Here is an 18,181-nt window from a genome sequence, read left to right as displayed (position 1 = left end):
CTATTCTTACACCCACAATTCTAGATAAACATTGTCCCAGTTAACTTTTATCACATCACAGAAGCAGTTTGAAGATATAATGATCATTCAATGTTGTTTAGTGTCAAATAAGTCTGATATGTGAAATTCAGGTTTATTAATTTATGATTTAGTTTTTGTGAAGAAATTGAAACATTTCCTCAAACTCAGGTCCAGTCTACTGATGATTCCGAGCACTTCTTATTCTAAATCTTCAATACATCAATCAAAGTTTGTGTGTGTTCTAACAAAGTATTATAAACTGATGAGACCTGTCCTTTAATTAACCCAGATAATTTCCTGATTAGATTCATTACTGCATAAATAACAAGTAGAATGTCTCTTAAGAGATTTGAAGCACGTATTGTAACATCTGCAAACAAATTAACAACCCACAAACGTAATTAACGACAAAGGTAATACAAATCTGAAGCTTTTGATGTAATAATCCCACAAATGTAATAAATCATGAAGTTAAAACAAATCTGAAGCGTTTAATGTAATAAACCCACAGACATATTAAATATCACACAAACGTAATGGCAGTTGCCTACTACAAATGTGATGTCCTGCAAATGTCCAGAAAATAAATCTATATGATGTCCAGAAAAGACATGTATACTATATCCAGATAAGACATGTATACTACGTCCTGAAAAGACATCTATATGACATCCAGAAAAGACATGTGTACTACATCCAGAAAAGACCCCCCGTCTCTCTCTCTCTCTCTCTCTCTCTCTCTCTCTCTCTCTCTCTCTCTCTTTCTCTCTCTCTCTGTCTCTTTCCTTTATGTCATTACTGTAATTTCATTGTTTTTTATGACACTGATTGCTTGTCTGTCCCTCCTGGAAGAGGGGTCCCTCCTCAGTTGCTCTACCATTTTTTTTCCCTGTTATAGTCTTTTTGGGGGGTAGTTTTTCCTTGGTAGATGTAAGGGTCTGAGGGCAGATGGATGTTGTATGCTGTAAAGGCCTCTGAGGCAAATTGTGATTTGTTATAATGGGCTTTATGAATAAAACTGACTTGACTTGACTAGTAGGTCCAAAAAAGGCATGTATATGACATCTCTGACGTCCAGAAAAGACACCTACATGATGTCCAGAAAAGACATCTTGTTGGCATTGTTATTACACACCGGTGGATGGCCAGATGCAAGGCACACAGGCACTTGAGAACATGGACCGGATGGCAACTGTTGCATGCGTATGAAATGCTGAAGGAAAGCGTCGAAAAATAAGGCTGCCTGTTACCGTGTAATGTAAGGTGTGTGAGTGCACTTATAGGGCAGGCGGGTGGGGATGTGGATAGACCAACAAAAAAAAAAAAAACAGACAACACCTAACTTTCATGCAGGAGTCTGGTGTTTGCTTCCAGCGTGGATGTAAGGTTGCTTTTCTACACCTTACCATGTGCCTCTTTTGCCTAAACCTAACCATCCGTGACATTATTGCCTAACCATTGTGACAGTCCATGTTGGTTGCCATATGCTTTTGTGTAAACATAACAACATGCCACAACATCCCACCATGTGCAATTGTTGACATAAGGATAACAGCATCTCGGAGCATAAACAGCTGATACAGACGAATACCTTAAACGTCATAAGTAGAGGCAGAGGCTCACTCACAGAGCGGCACCATGTGACAAGTATGGATGAAAATGTGTTGGTTTACCTGAAGTATACTATTAGGGAGGGGTAAAATATCCAGAATGAGTTATAATGAAATATTGGTGTATGCCATTGTGAATTGCAGTTATATATCTTATCAATTTAAAAAAATAGAATTGTGTAGGCCATTATTTGACCGCACCTCGCTCTACATTTTCTAACAGAGAGGCCTAAACATAAAATGTCATTCAAGTGAACTGGTTCCACCAAATTCCTCTCAATATTAAGCCATGGAGTGGAGGTGTTTCCGCTGAACCAATTTGTCAGTGGAAGAGAGGTAAGAGCCTAGAAATAAATTGGATGCTGATAGTCCATCAAACTCCCTCTTTCGTTGTAAAGTGACCAGTTTTATTTTTAGACGTCTGCCATTTCACAGGAATCTAGTGATAATACTGTGTATTTTTCCTAATATCTTAAAGGGAATACCAGAGGTTACATATAAGTACAGATAATCATTCTGGAGAGCACATTCATTTACATTTTTCAGATTCTGCCGCTTTCAATAATTTTGCTTGCCTACTTTGTTTTTAAAACTTATAATCATGTGTGGGGCATCTCTTGGCAAGCTGCCAATTGCCTTATTAACAGTGTTTAAAAAAACAAACAATTTACCCAAGTTTACTCAAGTTTCAAAGATTTTAATGCATGTAAAAGTTGTCTGAATGCAGCACAAGCCAACTGATATTGTTCCAGGTTTCAAAGGGTTAAACTAAGAGAGAGAGAGAGACTCACTGAGAGAGCAAGAGAGAGAGAAAGAGAGAGAGAGAGAGAGAGAGAGAGAGAGAGAGAGAGAGAGAGAGACATTCTGACATTCTGAGAGAGAAAGCTGCTATCTTCAAGAGCTCCTAAAGATATTCACTCTTTTCAGTCTTAAAATGAGATAAACTTCAAGTTTCCTGACAAAATTAAAAGAAGAAAGAAGAGGAAATAATTATTGAGAAGAATTTCCTTCCTGGAAGCGCGAAAACAGCAAAACTGGGGTAAAAAACTTCTGAGAGGCTCAGCAGAACCAACAGCCAACTGACAGCTAACTCCACTGTCCTGCTGGTGAACTAAAACCAAGCTGAGAAGAGGACCCCAGACTCAAGTAAGTGAGATTGTCATATATGCTACAAAGGGATTTATACATACTACAACAATAACTATTAAGCATCAAGCTAGCTTAGTGTTGAAACTGCAAGCAGAAAATACTGAGGATAAATGCTGAGACACTCTTTTCTGATCTATACAAGAGTGGAGGCGTCAGCAATCTGATCTTCCTCACAGACCAACCACTAGCATGGCACTCAACTACCAGTGCCCACTACGCCTCTGTGAAGAAAGTGTGGATCTGCAATAGCTGGAAACTCAAATTCGAAGAGAAGGAAGACCCAGAAACTGTCATGATGACAGTCAATATCTATAAGAATGGAACTGTCATGGTGCGGGGGAACATCAAACAATTTGAGTGGGACTTTCTCCTTATAAAGGAAAGGGCCCAACAGGACATAGACTCCAATGGCAAATTCCTAAATGGCAAAAAACACTTCCCCACCCACAAAGTGGCTAAAATCTGGTGTCCAAACATGCCATGGAACTGCTGTCAGAGGAGTGTCTCCAAGCCACATAATCATCCACACTGGCACCAACAACCTGAGGAACCAGCAGGAGAGAGTGTCGTAGTCACTCTGGAGAGTGATAGAGAAAGCCTTCACCACCTTCCCCAACGGCAGAGTGGTCATGTCAACCCTGCTCCCAAGGAAAGACTTCCACCCCGACACCATCCACTGGATCAACAGCAGCATGCCCAAAGACTGTGTCCTGAGACCCAACGTCCACCTTGCCCACCTGCCCACCACCCAACTCTAGATATCAGCTGACTCTACGATCACGCCCACCTATCTAAAAACACAGTCCCCATCTTCGCCCAGACGCTGAAAGACGTCGGTCTCAATAGGGACCAGTCCACACCCCGTAGAAGGAGCAGCTTAACCCACAGCCCCCTTAGACTAACAAGGCATCCCACTGGTCCCTCATCCAGACAACCCCATTGGAGACCAGATTATCCTCATCTTCCTCATCATGCCCCACAAAGACCCCACCAGGGCAACTATGATCCTCCTCGAGCTCCACCCAAATCCCAACAACCTCCGCCCACTGAGCTATGCTCAGGCAGTGAAGAGACCTGCAGGCCCAACCATCACCAACCCAACCCCTGCCCCTTAAAAATGGAAACAAATTGGACCCGAACAATTATCAAGTCATACGGTATGTGTGAGCAGCAACCTGGGGAAGTTATTCTGCATCATCCTCAACTGCCAACTGCAAGACTTCCGACTTCCGACTTCAGAGATCATATTGCCCTGAGAAAGAGTCAGATTGGATTTACACCACAACATAGAACTACAGACCATATCTATACCTTCCACATCCTTGTTAATAAACATGTCCACCAAAACAAGAAGAATCTTGTTTTGTCGATTTCAAAAAAGCATTTGACTCAATTTGGCATAATGGTCTGTTCCTGAAATTAATTGAAAAAGGTGTAGGGGGGAAATCTATAATATAATTAAAACAATGTATACAAATAATAAATGTGCTGTGAAAATCGGTAATACGGAAACAGATTTCTTCCCCTAAAGTAGAGGGGTGAAACAGGGTTGCAGTCTCAGCCCCACCCTGTTTAATATTTCAGAATCAGAATCAGAATCAGAATCACATTTATTGGCCAAGTTCAACAAATAAGGAACAAGGAATTTTTTCCGGGTTGGCAATGCTCACAGTACAGGGGAGGGAAATAATATATATAGACAGACATAGACATGTAATTGTATTTACAAAAGGAAGAGATAGAGAATATATACAATATATATAAATGTATATACATTTATGTTGATGATCTGGCAAAACAATCAGATATTCCCGGCCTCACCCTTTCTGACTCTGCTGGCTCCATTTAAGAGGCCTTACAACAGCAACTGGATCATCTGCAAAACTTCTGTCAGTCCTGGGCCCTGACAGTTAATCTGGAGAAGACTAGGATTATGGTCTTCCAGAAATGACCCAGATGTCAGGGAAACCCAACTAGGTTTTTGCTGGGCTGAAGCGACATATAACAGACACACATCTACACATATTTGGGACTAAACATTACCTCTACAGGACATTTCAATCTGGCCCTGAATGATCTCAGAGACAAGGGGAGAAAGGTCTTTAAAAAAAGTCTTCAAACATTTATATACCCATCAGAATCTGGCTCAAAATATTCCAATCCATAATCAAACCAATAGTACTGTATGGTAGTGATGTATTGGGTCCTTTTGTAAATCCGAACTTGATGGGACAAGAAAAAATGGGACAAACACCCAATTGAAACCGTACACACTGAGTTCTGTAAGAGCATCCTCAAAGTCCACAGGAACACGCCCAACAATGGCTGCAGGGCTGAACTAGGACAGTTTCCCCTTTTAATTAAGATTTAAAAAAGAGCCATTAAATTCCACAAACACCTAAAAGCAAGCGACCTCAACTCCTACCACTACAAAGCTCTTCACTGCCAAGAGGAGAACATAGAGAAGAGTCAGGCTCACCTCCTCTAACAGCACAAGGCCTCAGGACAGCCCTCACACAATCTGGCTCAACCAAATTATAGCTAAAGAAAAAGAACATTACATTAACTATTGGATATCCATAACAAATACTCAAGGCAAACTTCCATGCTATTTGACTCTAAACAGACAATACACAATGGCCAACTATCTGAGCAGCGTGACTGATCAGAAAATGAGAAAGACATTGACTATGTACAGACTCAGTGGTCACAGCTTGGCTATAGAGAGCAGCAGACACAGAAAGACCTGGCTGCCCAGTGAAGACAGGCTGTGTCAGCTCTGTCCACAGAGAGAGATGGAGACAGAGACACATTTCCTGCTACACTGTAGCACAGGGGAGCTAATTTTAAAATGACAAAGTCGAAATGATTATAAATGCTAAACATATATTTATTCATATATATACTGAGTATACTTTATATATACAATTTAGGTTGGTGTACCTTGCATAACTGCATGAACCTGTATGGCACAATACAACTCCGCACATTTTTGATCATTACCGATGACTTACACTGAATGGAATCAGCCAGGGTTGCATAGCCTGGACAGTAGCTGCTGATAACCAGCCTCAAGCAGATTTCCAAATGATCATCAGTCATGGTGGAACGGTATTTGGACTTAATAATCTTCATGTGGGAAAAGACTGACTCACATAAATAAGTGGAGCCAAATAATGCAGTCAAGGAGGTGGCACATTTTCTCATGTCTGGGTACTTTTCCTCTGTGAGTAAGTTCCAGAACTGTCCCTCGGCTATGACTTCACAGCACTGTGTAACTATACTTCTTGATAGCTGGAGAGCTTTGATTGAAGATAATATTTCCGTTTTGTTTCTAAAGTCCCAAAACATCGAGTCAGCTGTTTCAATGAATGTCTCTTTTATCATCTCTCCATCTTTGAAGGACCTCTTGTGCTTAATGATTTAGTGACTCACCCGCAACGATGCTTCAGTGGTCGCCTTCGCTTTTGAGGCCAGCCATGAGAAAAATGACTGCTGTCCAGACAACTGTGATTTTAGGTCCTTCACCTTTCCCCTTCTCAGTTTGCTTTTTGGATGGAAGTGTCATCATTTTTATCAACAGTCTCAAAGTGCCACTCAACATTTCCCTTCTTCAGAATAGCGATGGTAGATCGGCAGATCAGACAAATGCACTTCGAAAATGACATTGTGAAAAAAAAGTCCTCCTCCCATTCCGGATGGAAGTGGTAAGTTTTTGATATCTTACTTGGTCCAGCTCCCCCACTATTTTTTATACCCTTTCTTTAGTATAAATAAACTGGAAGGTGAACTAGGTAATTAGCTCGCAGGAGTTTTGCAGTAAATCGCACAGTTGACCGCGCATGCGTGGTGACCCGTGTGTTAGAAAAGATGAGATTTCAGACTGACTGCCCTGCAGGTCAATCAAGGGCCAAATTCCATGGTGAGGATGGATGATAGGCTAACATCTATTTTTTTTTGTAATGCCATGAGATCTACCCACACTACCTTTGAGATTGACCAGTCGATCATGATCTGCGTTTTATTGGCACCCCTGCTGTAGCACATATGATAATATTAGAACAAATGAGAAAGAGAGAGAGAGAGAGAGAGCGAGACCTCTGTTGTTCTCTCAGGTCAGCTCAATGTCAGTGGAACACCTCAACACCCACTGCCACAACTCTGAAGGTTTGCCTCTGCAGCTCTGTCATCCTGCAGTTACTCACCCACAGTCCAAGTTCTGCTTGGAAATGTCTTCTGCTTCAGTGCTGCATCATGGCATCCTGCTCAGACTAAATATACAGCGCTAAATCACACACATGCAGCTAGTTATATTGCTTGAAACAAACATATTTTAAATTAATTATTTGCAGATGTTTCAATTATGCCAATTCAGAAGAGCATGAATCACCTGAGAAAGACTTTGTCTCCGGACTTAAAGGAAGATTTGTGTGGAAGATTTAGGGGAATTTTATGGTATTGAGGATTTCAACCAGCTGAAACTTCTCCTGGTTAGAATTATCTCAGTGCCCATTGTTCCCATTGTTCAGGAGGTTTTTACCAAGAGCTGAATTATCCACAGAGTTCTCTTCCTTTTCAAAACAACTGATTTAGACCAGCGAGAATACTGAATAAAGCAGTTTCAAAGTACAAATCAGTGTTTCTCTGATGCAGTTTAGCTCGTTGGAAACTGGCCACTCACCATGCACCAGCAAATGTGTTCTCACCTCTTCACAGATCCAAACATTCAGGGGGATTTTACCTTGATTATTCACAGAGTCATCTTCCTTTCTAAATCAAACTGACCCTGTCATTAAAACCAGTAAAAACACTCAATAAAGCAGTATCACTTTAAAAATTGAAAATCACTACAATGGCCAATGTGAAAATATGAATGTCTCTATCTGTCACCAGTGTTTGTTGCTGAAGCCAACGAGAATGGTTTATTTTGTTTTTTTTATTTATTTATTTTTTTGCAATATTGTAGAAAATTGTAACTAACATATTCAAACAAGGCTTAGCTGTAACTGGAATAATGTTACTGTGCACCAGTACTTTATATTACTTTATTATTATTTAAACTTTTTGGATTAGATTAAAACTAGTAAGATTAGATTTTCGATTTTGAATGCTTGAATGCTTGTGCTTGTCTTGTCTCTTTTGTCCAGGTTGAATGTGTCCCTTTGACAAAACCCTTGGCCCCAGTTTGGCCCCCCCAGTAAAATTGGTCTAGAACCGCCACTGCAACTGCGCTGCCCCCTTCTGTTGGGCTTCCTCATGACTTTCAGTAACAGCAATGCATGTACAGTCAGCTCAAGTCACGCTTAAAATCCCCGTCCTTTCTTTCTCGCCCCCGACACCCGACACCTCTCTCACTCCTCTTCTTCTCTCCTCCACACACACACACACAACACACACACACTCTATCACACCCACACACATATAATATAATTATAAATATAAATATATATATATATATATATATATATATATATATATATATATATATATATATATATATATATATATATATATATATATATATATATATATATAGAGTTAATGTCCATTTCCTCATCGAGGCCCTTGGGTGACAAAGTGCACCCAGAATAAGTGCCTACACCCCGCCTCATAGAGGTGTTGAGCATGCACATCTCAGTGTTAGTTTTCAGTGAGACGACAGCTTTTACAGTGAACACATTCCTCGTGTGGGTGATGGAGCGTCTCGTTTTTTTACACTGTTGACAGCTACCAGTTTGGTAGGACTCAGAAACTAGGTGGGGGTTAGATGGACAATTTCTGTCCATGAACAGTCCATGTTTGTGACATTAGGGGTCTTTTAAAATGATCTGTGGTGGGTTGTCCTGGTGTCCTGTAAGGGCAGGGTCCATGCAGTGGACAGTTCTTTGACCAAAGGTGAGCACTGATTATCACAGGTGATCTTGCTGTTTTAGTCCTGGTGGGGTTCCAGCACTCTGATTGTGTTGGGTTGGGAAACTGTGAGACAACTTAGGAATGACACAAGGAATGACACAAAAAAAGATTTAAAAATTAAAGTACATGCATGCTTTTAAATACCCTTAAAAATCACTCAACAGGACATCCTTTCATGCTGGTAATTGCAGCCATAACACCAGCTTTTCATGTAAGTCTATAAAAGCTGCAGTTGTACTAATGATAGCCGGCCTGGCAAAATAATTGTAGCTGCCCAAGGCTCCTTAACAGATCTAGTATCTGTATATGTAGACTATGTCTTTCTGCCCAAAGTCACATCCTTGCCAAAAACTCTGAGGACTTCATTATACCAATACAAGCTTTCAGACCTAGCACAGCACTCTGTTGCTGACCATGGATATTAGCTCCATAGAACAGGGGCTGAGGGCAGCTCAGGGTTTGTATTTTCCATATGCAAGATCAAAGCTCTCCTAAAATAAGCTTGCATGGCACAGTGTGTATTTTGGAGCTGACTGAGACCATGTTCTTTATAAGCTACTGTGGCAGTGACTCTCTGCAGGTGTCTGGAGTCAGCATGGGCTCTAAGATGTGTCCCAGTTTGGCCTCGCTGTTTGTTGGACTGTTTTAGCAGGAGATTGGAATGGATCCCTCTAAGCTGTTCTTTCAATACATTTCAACAGAGGGGACAATTTTACAAGGACATTCACTGACAAAAAATCTCTGAGACTTTCACAACTTCATGAACACACAAAATGCACAACCGTGGTTCACTTTGGCCCATGACCTCTGAAATGAACATGCAGGTTATTAATGATAATGAGAGCATTAGCACAGGCATGCTGACAGAAGCTCACTGCTACATCAACACCTGTTTCACCACTTATTTAAAAAAAGCTTCCCTTTTTTGTCAGTTCACACAGCACGTTTTCAGCTCACACACTGAATTAAAAAAAACAAACACACAGATTTTGAACGCCATTTCCTTCAAAAAGGGAAGAAAGGACAGTGGACCAGTTAAGCCTCCAATCATTTTTCCCAGCTCAAAATTGGGAAAAAAACATGTTGGTGAAGGAGAATTGTTCATCTAACCCCCCACCTAAGTTTTAATCCTACAGATGTGTCAGTCGTGTAATTTCACTCACAAAATTCAATTCAATTTCCATTCATGCATCCATCCATTGTCTACCGCCTAACCAGGGTCGGGTCGCGGGGGCAGCAGCTTAGGAAGGGAAGCCCCCCCCTCTCCCTTCTCACTTCGTCCAGCTCTTCCCAGGGGATCCCGAGCAGTTCCCAGGCCAGCTGGGAGACATAGTCTCTCCAGCGTGTCCTGGGTCTTCCCCGGGGCCTCCTACCAGGGGGACGTGCCCTGAACACCTCACCAATTTCAATTTTCAATTTTCTCTATAAAGCCTATTATCTCAAAACACAGTTTATCTCAGAGAGCTTTACATCATATGACATCCCTCCGCCCTTTGACCCTTACATCATCTAAGGAAAAACTTATGGCAGGTCAAGAGACAGTTGGACAGACTGAAGCAGGGACAGCAGACGGACCGGATGGAATCAGCCCTAGACTACTGAAGACCTGCTCCATACAGCTGTGTGGAATCCTCACCCACTTTTATTTAATATGAGCCTGCGTCTCCAGAGGATCCCTGCACTGTGGAACACATCCTGTATTGTCACGGTTCCCAAAAAGAGACACTGCACTGACTCACATGACTTCAAGGCCACTGCCAACTTGACACATCATGAAAACACTCGAGAGACTAATCCTTGATCATATCAGGCCCAGCGTGCTCACAAACAAAGATCCTCTGCAGTGTGCTTACCAGCTCAACACTGGAGTGGATGATGCCTACATGCTGCAGGTCCACGCACACCTGGACACACCTGGATACACCTGGCACTATGGTGAGGGTTATGCAAGATGAGGGGTATGCAGGTGGAGCACTCATCTCAACCTGCAGATCACAGTATGATAACCAGAAAATCCTGAGCAGCTCGGGGGCCCTTGCCTCTTCACCTTATACCTTATTTCTGACACAACACTGACAACTGCTTTCTACAAAAATTAATAGTGAAAAGTAATAGAAATGGTGCTGATGTGTGCAAAGAAGTCCTGAAGATGGTTAATTACAGTGTAGTAAAAAGGGTAGATCATATGTTGGTGTGGAAATTTAGGGGCTACAAGCTCACAAAAATAGTTAACACTGCCAGCAAGACTAAAGGGAACCTCCAGAGACAACTGAAGCTGTACACCACACAGACCAGCAGGAATGCTACATTCATAATTCATGAACCTCCACACCCTCTGATTGATGAATTTGAAAAACTCCCTTTAAGAAGGCTACACAAGGTATCCATTACAGGGTACACACAGCAGGGTATGCATAGCTTGGGTACCTACTGCGGGGTAACCAAAGCTAAATACCCACTGCAGGGTAACCACAGCTAGGTTCCCACTGCAGGGTACCCACAGCAGGACACACACATCTGCGTATTCACAGCAGGTTAGACACAGTGTTGAACTGCAGGGTACCCAAAGCATTGTATGCACAGCTGGGTACCCACTGCAAGGGTAACCAAAGCTAGATACCCACAAGGTAACCACAGCTAAGTACCCACAACAGGGTCACCAAAGCAGCGTACCCACAGCTAAGTACCTACTGCAGGGTAACCACAGCTAAGTTTCAATGGCAGAGTAATCACAGCTAGGTACCCACAGCAGCATACTCACAGCATCCATCAATGCTGAAACTATTTGATGTTGGAGGGAGCAGGACTTATCCATAATTTTCAGAAGCCTCCTCATATTATTAGATAAAAGCTGCACTTAGATTAAGTTAAGTCAATTTTAATCATAAAGCCCATTATCACAAATAACAATTTGCCTCAGAGGGCTTTACAGTATACTGCATCCCTCTGTCCTTAGACCCTCACAGAGACTAAAAACTGTCTGTATCCAGGTGGGTTATCTGGCATACAAGTTATTTTAAGTGTTTTTAATTCTATTTCTTACAAAAAGGTTTATTATCATTGTTAAGCAAACTCAAAGGCCTACAATTTAGCTCCATATGGTCTATCACATATTTGGGCAACAATGATATGATGGCTGTCTGCAGTGCATAGATTGCTTCTGTATAAAATTATGATGCAGATAAAGTAAAAGTGAGATGGTTTCTTTTGAAAAACATTTAGAAACTTAGGAGTGTATCCATCTTTTCCTAGTTGACTTCCCATTTGATACGTGTGTATGGATGTTGTGAATTTTCATAGGCATTAGAGGCTTCCATTTCTTTTCTTGTTTATTTGATTTTGACAAGTAAAGAAATGATTTAACTGTTGCTGTACCATTCTATATTTGGGATTATCCAGCTATGACAAAAACTCCACAAGCCATTGATGCCTTTTGGATTTTTTTATTTATTTATTTTTTGTATAGTAACGTAACATCGCTGCCACTACAAGGTTGTTAAACTGTGTTCAGCACGGGTTGGTGTGATGACATTTTGAAGTGTCATTAAGCCACTTGTTAGCAACCATTCCTCCACTGATCTAGTCCAGCCTGCCTTAACAGGTTGACCTTGTGTACAAAAGGTTATCTCTGTGCATGCCCCTTTTCCTTGTTATTGTTGCCGCAACTGTAAATTACCACAGCTGTGAAGTCATTGAACGCACCATACACAGACCGCTCTGCAGAGTGACGATCATCTGAATTATCTGCCATGCCTCTATTGAACTGTGAGTGGTGATGTTTTACTTTACGTTGCACTCTCTTAGAGTTATTAAGAGTGTATTTAGGTCGTTAAAGAGTGGTTTTTCTCTGTTGTGAATGTTTAATTTGCATAAATAGCTGATAGCTAATTAAGCGGAGCTAACTGCAAACTAGCATCTATCAGTGAAGTTTATGTTGCTGTATTGCTAATCTCTGTTGATTAAATATCTCATGGTGAATGTTAATTAATCAGTAAAAGTACGTCCTTCTAATTTGTATATAAGAATGTGGAGTACTGCTGATTCATGCTTATTCCTTCTCATTCGTTTAATTTCATTAATGTTGATCTGAAATCATTGCTAATCTGCAGTAGCTGCATTTCAGTTGTTATCTAGCTAGGTATTTTATTTCTAATCAATCTGTATTGTTGTGATTGTGTTTCAGAAACCACGCACTGTAAACCACTCTGCACAAGATACTGTACATCCTCAAAATTCAGATAAACAGTTGAACTTTATTATGGACTCTGCCTCTCCTTAAAGCACACCTGAACATAAAAAGTGTCCTGACCCGACGCCCTGGGGCGGTTGCTGCCACCTAGGATCCTCACACACAGTCTAACATACACCTTGACTAGACCTTTTTTCACATTACGTTTGTGACTTTGAGCAACCTGGACCACAAAATGCAAAACCAAGACAGCTCAGGAGGTGCAAGTGAGAGAACCCTTCATTCCCACTCCTGGCACACAAATCCCTTGAGGAATCTCAAAGGGATTTCTGCAAGCTGCCCATGGACATTGCTATTCTGCAGCAACAGATGGCCTTCAAGGAACTAGAAAAACAGAAAATCTTGAAGGCTCTTAAGTCAGAAAGGGCCATCAGGAAAGAGGCAGAATGTGAAAAGAAGAAGTTGGCAAGAAAAAAGGATGAAGTGATTCGCTCACTTCAGCAAAGTCTGCCTGAAGCACTGAAAGAGACCCATTCTCTGCTGAAGGAAAAGGATGAACTGATCTGCTCACTTTAGCAACAACAGTGTAAAGCACAGAAAGACACAGTGGAAGTCAAACACCACTGGAGTGTTGAGTTTAACCGGGTCTCTGAGCTCTGGAAAGAGCAGCAGTATGAGAGAGCTGGGAGAAGGAAGTCAGTGACCTCAAACCTGCCTCAGCCAACTTAATGGCCTAACAAGCAGAATGGGACAACATGTGATCAGCAAAGGTGGAGGAGGTAAACTCCAAAGTCAAAACTCTGCAAGACGACCACAAAAGAGAGTTGCGCCAAGTTCGCCTGGAAAAGGACAATCTGGTTGCACAATTAACCACCAAAAAGAATGCTCTTGAGGCCAAAATCTTAGACTGCGAGACCAAGTTTCAAGAAAAAGACATAGATCATTCACAGCTAAGCAGAGTGGACAGTAAGACTTACTGCTGTGGAAGCTCGTATGAGGCCTGAGCCGGCTGCAAAGGAGGAGAGCTTTGTCAGAGAAGGTTGGCACAACATAGTCTGCCAAATGGAAGACATCATCAAGCACCTGATATAGCAAGACACCAACCTCCAGGAGTGTCAAGTCAGTCTCCAGGAGCTAGAGAAAGCCAGGTGAAGGTTATCAAACTCCTGACTGAGAAAGCCTCCAGGAGCTGCTGAAGATCAGCAGTAAGAAGGAGGAGGAGTTGCACCAGAAAACTGGTCAAATGGATGAGGAAATCAAGCTCGTGACGCAGGACAACATGAACCTCCAGGAGCTTGCCAAGAAAAAGGCAATGATGAGGAAGGAGGAAGAGAAGGCAAAGATGCAGAAAGAAAAAAGGCTGAGGGAGGAGAGGGAGAAGAGGAAGGAGAGAAAGAAGAAAGAGAAAAAGGAAGATGAGAAAAGAAAGAGGGAGGAATTGAAAAGACAGAAAAAAGAAATGGCAGAGAGGGAAAAGAGAAAGAGGAAGGAGAAGGAAGAAAGGGAGAAGAAACATAACAACATAATTTTTTTTTGACGCATATTGAATTCAGGAGAAAGACAAGATATTTAATGTTCAAACTGATAAACTTCATTGTTTTTTGTTTTTTGGTTTAAACATATACATATTCAGAATTCGATGCCTGCAACACATTCGTAAATAGCTAAGACGAGGGCAACAAAAAACTGGGAAAGTTATGAGATACTGAAAAAACACAGGGTAGATCCTGCTCAATTGTTAGATAGATCACATTTTGAGTCACTATATCTTAAAGAAAAATGTTGAACTTAGGGTCAACATGATTGAGCTATCTCTACCATTGGATTTAAGAACATTATGTTAAAACAATTCACTAGATGATAACTATTAATCAAATCGATTGATAGGCTATAAAATGTCATCAAAATATATGCAATATGATCTATGATCTTTGACTGAGGATAAAATGCATTTGGTATTGTTTGACGTGAGCAAAGTTTTTATGTTTTTCTTCAAATAACGATTAATTGATCATTAATTTTACCAATTAATCGATTATGGAAAGTGCTTACAATTTGCAACCCTATTAGACATCAATGAGTCTTTTAACAGTAGGCCTTTGCAGTTTGCCTCTTACAGGAAATTATTAACCAAAAAAAAAAATCACACCAGACATGAGGGTGCTGGGTTGGGATTTTCAAGATTTGAAATATTTATGAAGTTATCTTCAATATTTTTGAAGATAAGAAACAAACAAAAAAGTATTATTTAGTGTGTTGAAACTGATATAACTCATCAACAGAGGCACTCACAGTGATTCTGACTTTTGGGGGAAAAATTTCAGTGTTGCCATTCAAATGAGACCATGCATGTACATAAAAAGTGGAACAAGAACAAATTTCAGTTTACTTTGGGTGTGTATTTTAGGTGAATTTAGGTACATTTCATAGGACATGTTAGCAAGTAAATTTCATCCAATATTTTCATGAGGTATGATATGGGGCACGTTATGACTTTCTATTGTCAGCATGACTCGATATTAAAATTAAAAGTAGTTACATTATTTGTGCAAAAACAGCTTACCTGATTCAGTAAAAGCAGCAGTTTAACAGCCTTGTTTTGGTTAAGAGAGTTATGTTAAGTCATGCAACTGTGATGTAATTCTTTTATAGCCAATTTTTAGCTTTTTACTTTTTACTGTTGATTGCATTTAAGATTAAAAAATTATTTAAATTTTGTTAATCTGTGGAGATTATCTTTAACAAGTAGCTGAAGTCATCCAATCAAAGCATCCCTCTACATGTGTCACCAATATGATTTGTATCCTTGCTTCCTCCTGTTAGTGCCAGAAGAACAGGACCAGTCCTTACCGTGATGGCCTGCAGCCTTTCCTTTAGCAGGTCAGCCTCCTCCATGATGCCTACAGGACAGACACAGAATGACAGAGAATGAATGACGAGGAGGAAGTGAGAGGACACATCAAAATCTAAAAAAAAATCTATATTTATTTTAAATAGGCAAAGAGCTCCTACCTCAAGACCCTTAATGTAAAAGCACGCAAGCAAGTGACAAACAACAATGTAACAATAATAATGGAGCTTAAGCAGAAGTGGAGCCAAAAGAACCTGAAAAATTTCAATGACAACCTGCCATGTCAACAGATGAGAAAATACTTCAAACGTTTTACATAGTTTGACTTTGACTGAAAGACACGTGGAGACTTACTGTGAGACTGTGAGTAACATGTGAATGCAGCAGTTCGTGTTCATGTCATATAAAGTAATAATAATAATACGCTATTGTGACTATTTATTAATGTTAATACTACATATGGGGGAGCTATTTGTCAAAAGGTTACTTTGACATGTAGACTGAAGGAGTCTCTCAGCACAGGCTGCAGTACAAGAGACAGAGCACAGCAAAGCCTGGCTCACTGTGGCTCACTGTGGCTCCATAGGACAGAACCAGGCAGAGAGGACCAGGGGTCTGTGCGGTCCATGCCCACTGTGACTGTCCTCTAGTGTCCACACAGCCCTGTGTGGAGCCTGTTGTGTTTAAGATTGTTACCCCGTCCACTGTATCCACATGTCCACATGTATTACCCCTACCTAAACATGACCCAAACCCTCTAAGGAACTGTAGGTTATTTTTTTCAGAGGAGGGCAGTGGCTAGGGTGATTTTTCTTTTATCTCGACACTCACTAAAGCTCTAAATGTTTTTCCTAATTAATCACCCTCCCTCCATAAAAAACGTTTACTGATGAAAGATGAAAAAAAATTACACCACAGCCACCCCGGCCTCTGATAAATAAAGTACAGTCCCTTAGCAGCCGTAGAGACAGCCCCTCAGTAGCAGTTTGAATAAAGCCAGTGCAGACCTCATCTCCCCAGGTTAGGCCGAGCGCTGCTGCCTGCTGTGACAGCCCTGCCTGGGTTAGCAGGTTAGCTCTGGCTGAATTCAGCTGCTACAGGGTGTCCGTATCCTCTGTGGCCACTCTCATCACGGCAAACGTTTCTCAGCCGTTCTAAGCCGTTTCTAAGCCAGGTGAGGCAGCGATGAACCGCTGTGTAAAAACTCGCAATGTACACAGAAAAACACTGGAAAATAACTTAATCTACAGAAATAATCAAAGTCTGAAACATGCTGAAACACGGAAGCGGGGCAGGAGAGGCGGGGTTCGTCTGAGGTTACGGCGACAGAAAATGAGCCACCTCCCGCTACCAACTATCATTCTGGCGAATGTGCAGTCCCTCAGCAATAAAACGGATGAGCTTCAAGCCAACGTGCTCCATCTACGTGAGTACAGAAATGAGTGTGTCCTGGCCCTGACTGAAACCTGGCTTTCCAACAAAGACTGTGACACGGACTTAATGATTGATGGTTTCAGGGTTCCTGTGCGCACAGACAGAGAGAATGACGTAACAGGGAAATCACAAGGAGGCGGGGTTTGCCTCTATGTCAACAAGCAGTGGTGCAATAATATTACCTTCAGAAAAACAATATGTACTCCAGACATTGAATTACTGGTGGTGTCAGTCCGCCCGTTTTACCTTTCTAGAGAATTTCCTCAGATTTTATCACTGTGGTATACATATATCCCAAAGCCAACGCCAAAAATGCTGCTTATTAAATCAGCCAATCTACTGAGAGACGACAGTCAAAGATATCACATTGGGCCCCACCGCCACAGGCCATGCCACTACAGTAGTTTTTAAAGTATCTAAAATTGACTTCACATTACAAATTATAACAGAACCAAACCATTACATGAAAACAGATGGGGGAGGGGGCAACAGAGACTTTTTTTGGCCAGTTAGTAAAGACAAAGAAATTGTTGGTATTATTTAGGATGTTCTAAATAAAAACTTAATGATGAGAGCCTTTTAATTTTCTACTGAAAGAGAGAAAATCTTCATATTCTAATATTTTGTAGAGCCCCTATAATCATCCTGAATTTGCACATTGCATATTTGCTCGACTGTTAACTTTTGTATAGTCCATGCTAAATATTTTTTGCACATCTCTGCACAAACATTTTCATCCCTTTCAATGTGCCCATTGTATGTTCATTGTTTGCACCAAAACCTAAGCAAATCTCTTACAAGTGAAAACCTGCTTGACAATAAATCTTTTTGGATCGTGATTCTGATTCTGATGTGATTCTTTCTTTTCCATACAGCGCCACACCAGTCAAAATAAATTGCAGTTTGTGTTTTGAGGTAATGAAGGCACATGTCAGCCAGTGCAACAGTGTGGCTCACTGATGTGTTGGGAGTACACCAGACAATGGAGTCCTATGGCACAGAGGAAGAAGATAT

At 41.0% G+C, this 18,181-nt stretch overlaps 1 protein-coding gene across 1 annotated transcript in view; it reads right to left on the bottom strand.

Moving 5' to 3' along the window:
* The window catches only part of LOC121960373 (palmdelphin-like), a 57,384-nt gene that overhangs the window by 21,997 nt on the left and 17,206 nt on the right, over positions 1-18,181 (bottom strand). The window contains exon 2 of the mRNA XM_042510031.1: positions 15,733-15,782. Coding sequence (XP_042365965.1) covers positions 15,733-15,777 — 45 coding nt within the window. The 5' untranslated portion in view covers positions 15,778-15,782. The remainder of the gene's footprint in view (positions 1-15,732; positions 15,783-18,181) is intronic.

This window comes from Plectropomus leopardus, chromosome 21, assembly GCF_008729295.1.
Source record: "Plectropomus leopardus isolate mb chromosome 21, YSFRI_Pleo_2.0, whole genome shotgun sequence".
In the NCBI taxonomy this organism is placed as follows: Eukaryota; Metazoa; Chordata; class Actinopteri; order Perciformes; family Serranidae; genus Plectropomus; species Plectropomus leopardus.
The sequence above is the reverse complement of the archived record's forward strand: the minus strand, read 5'-3'. Positions and strand labels throughout refer to the sequence as shown.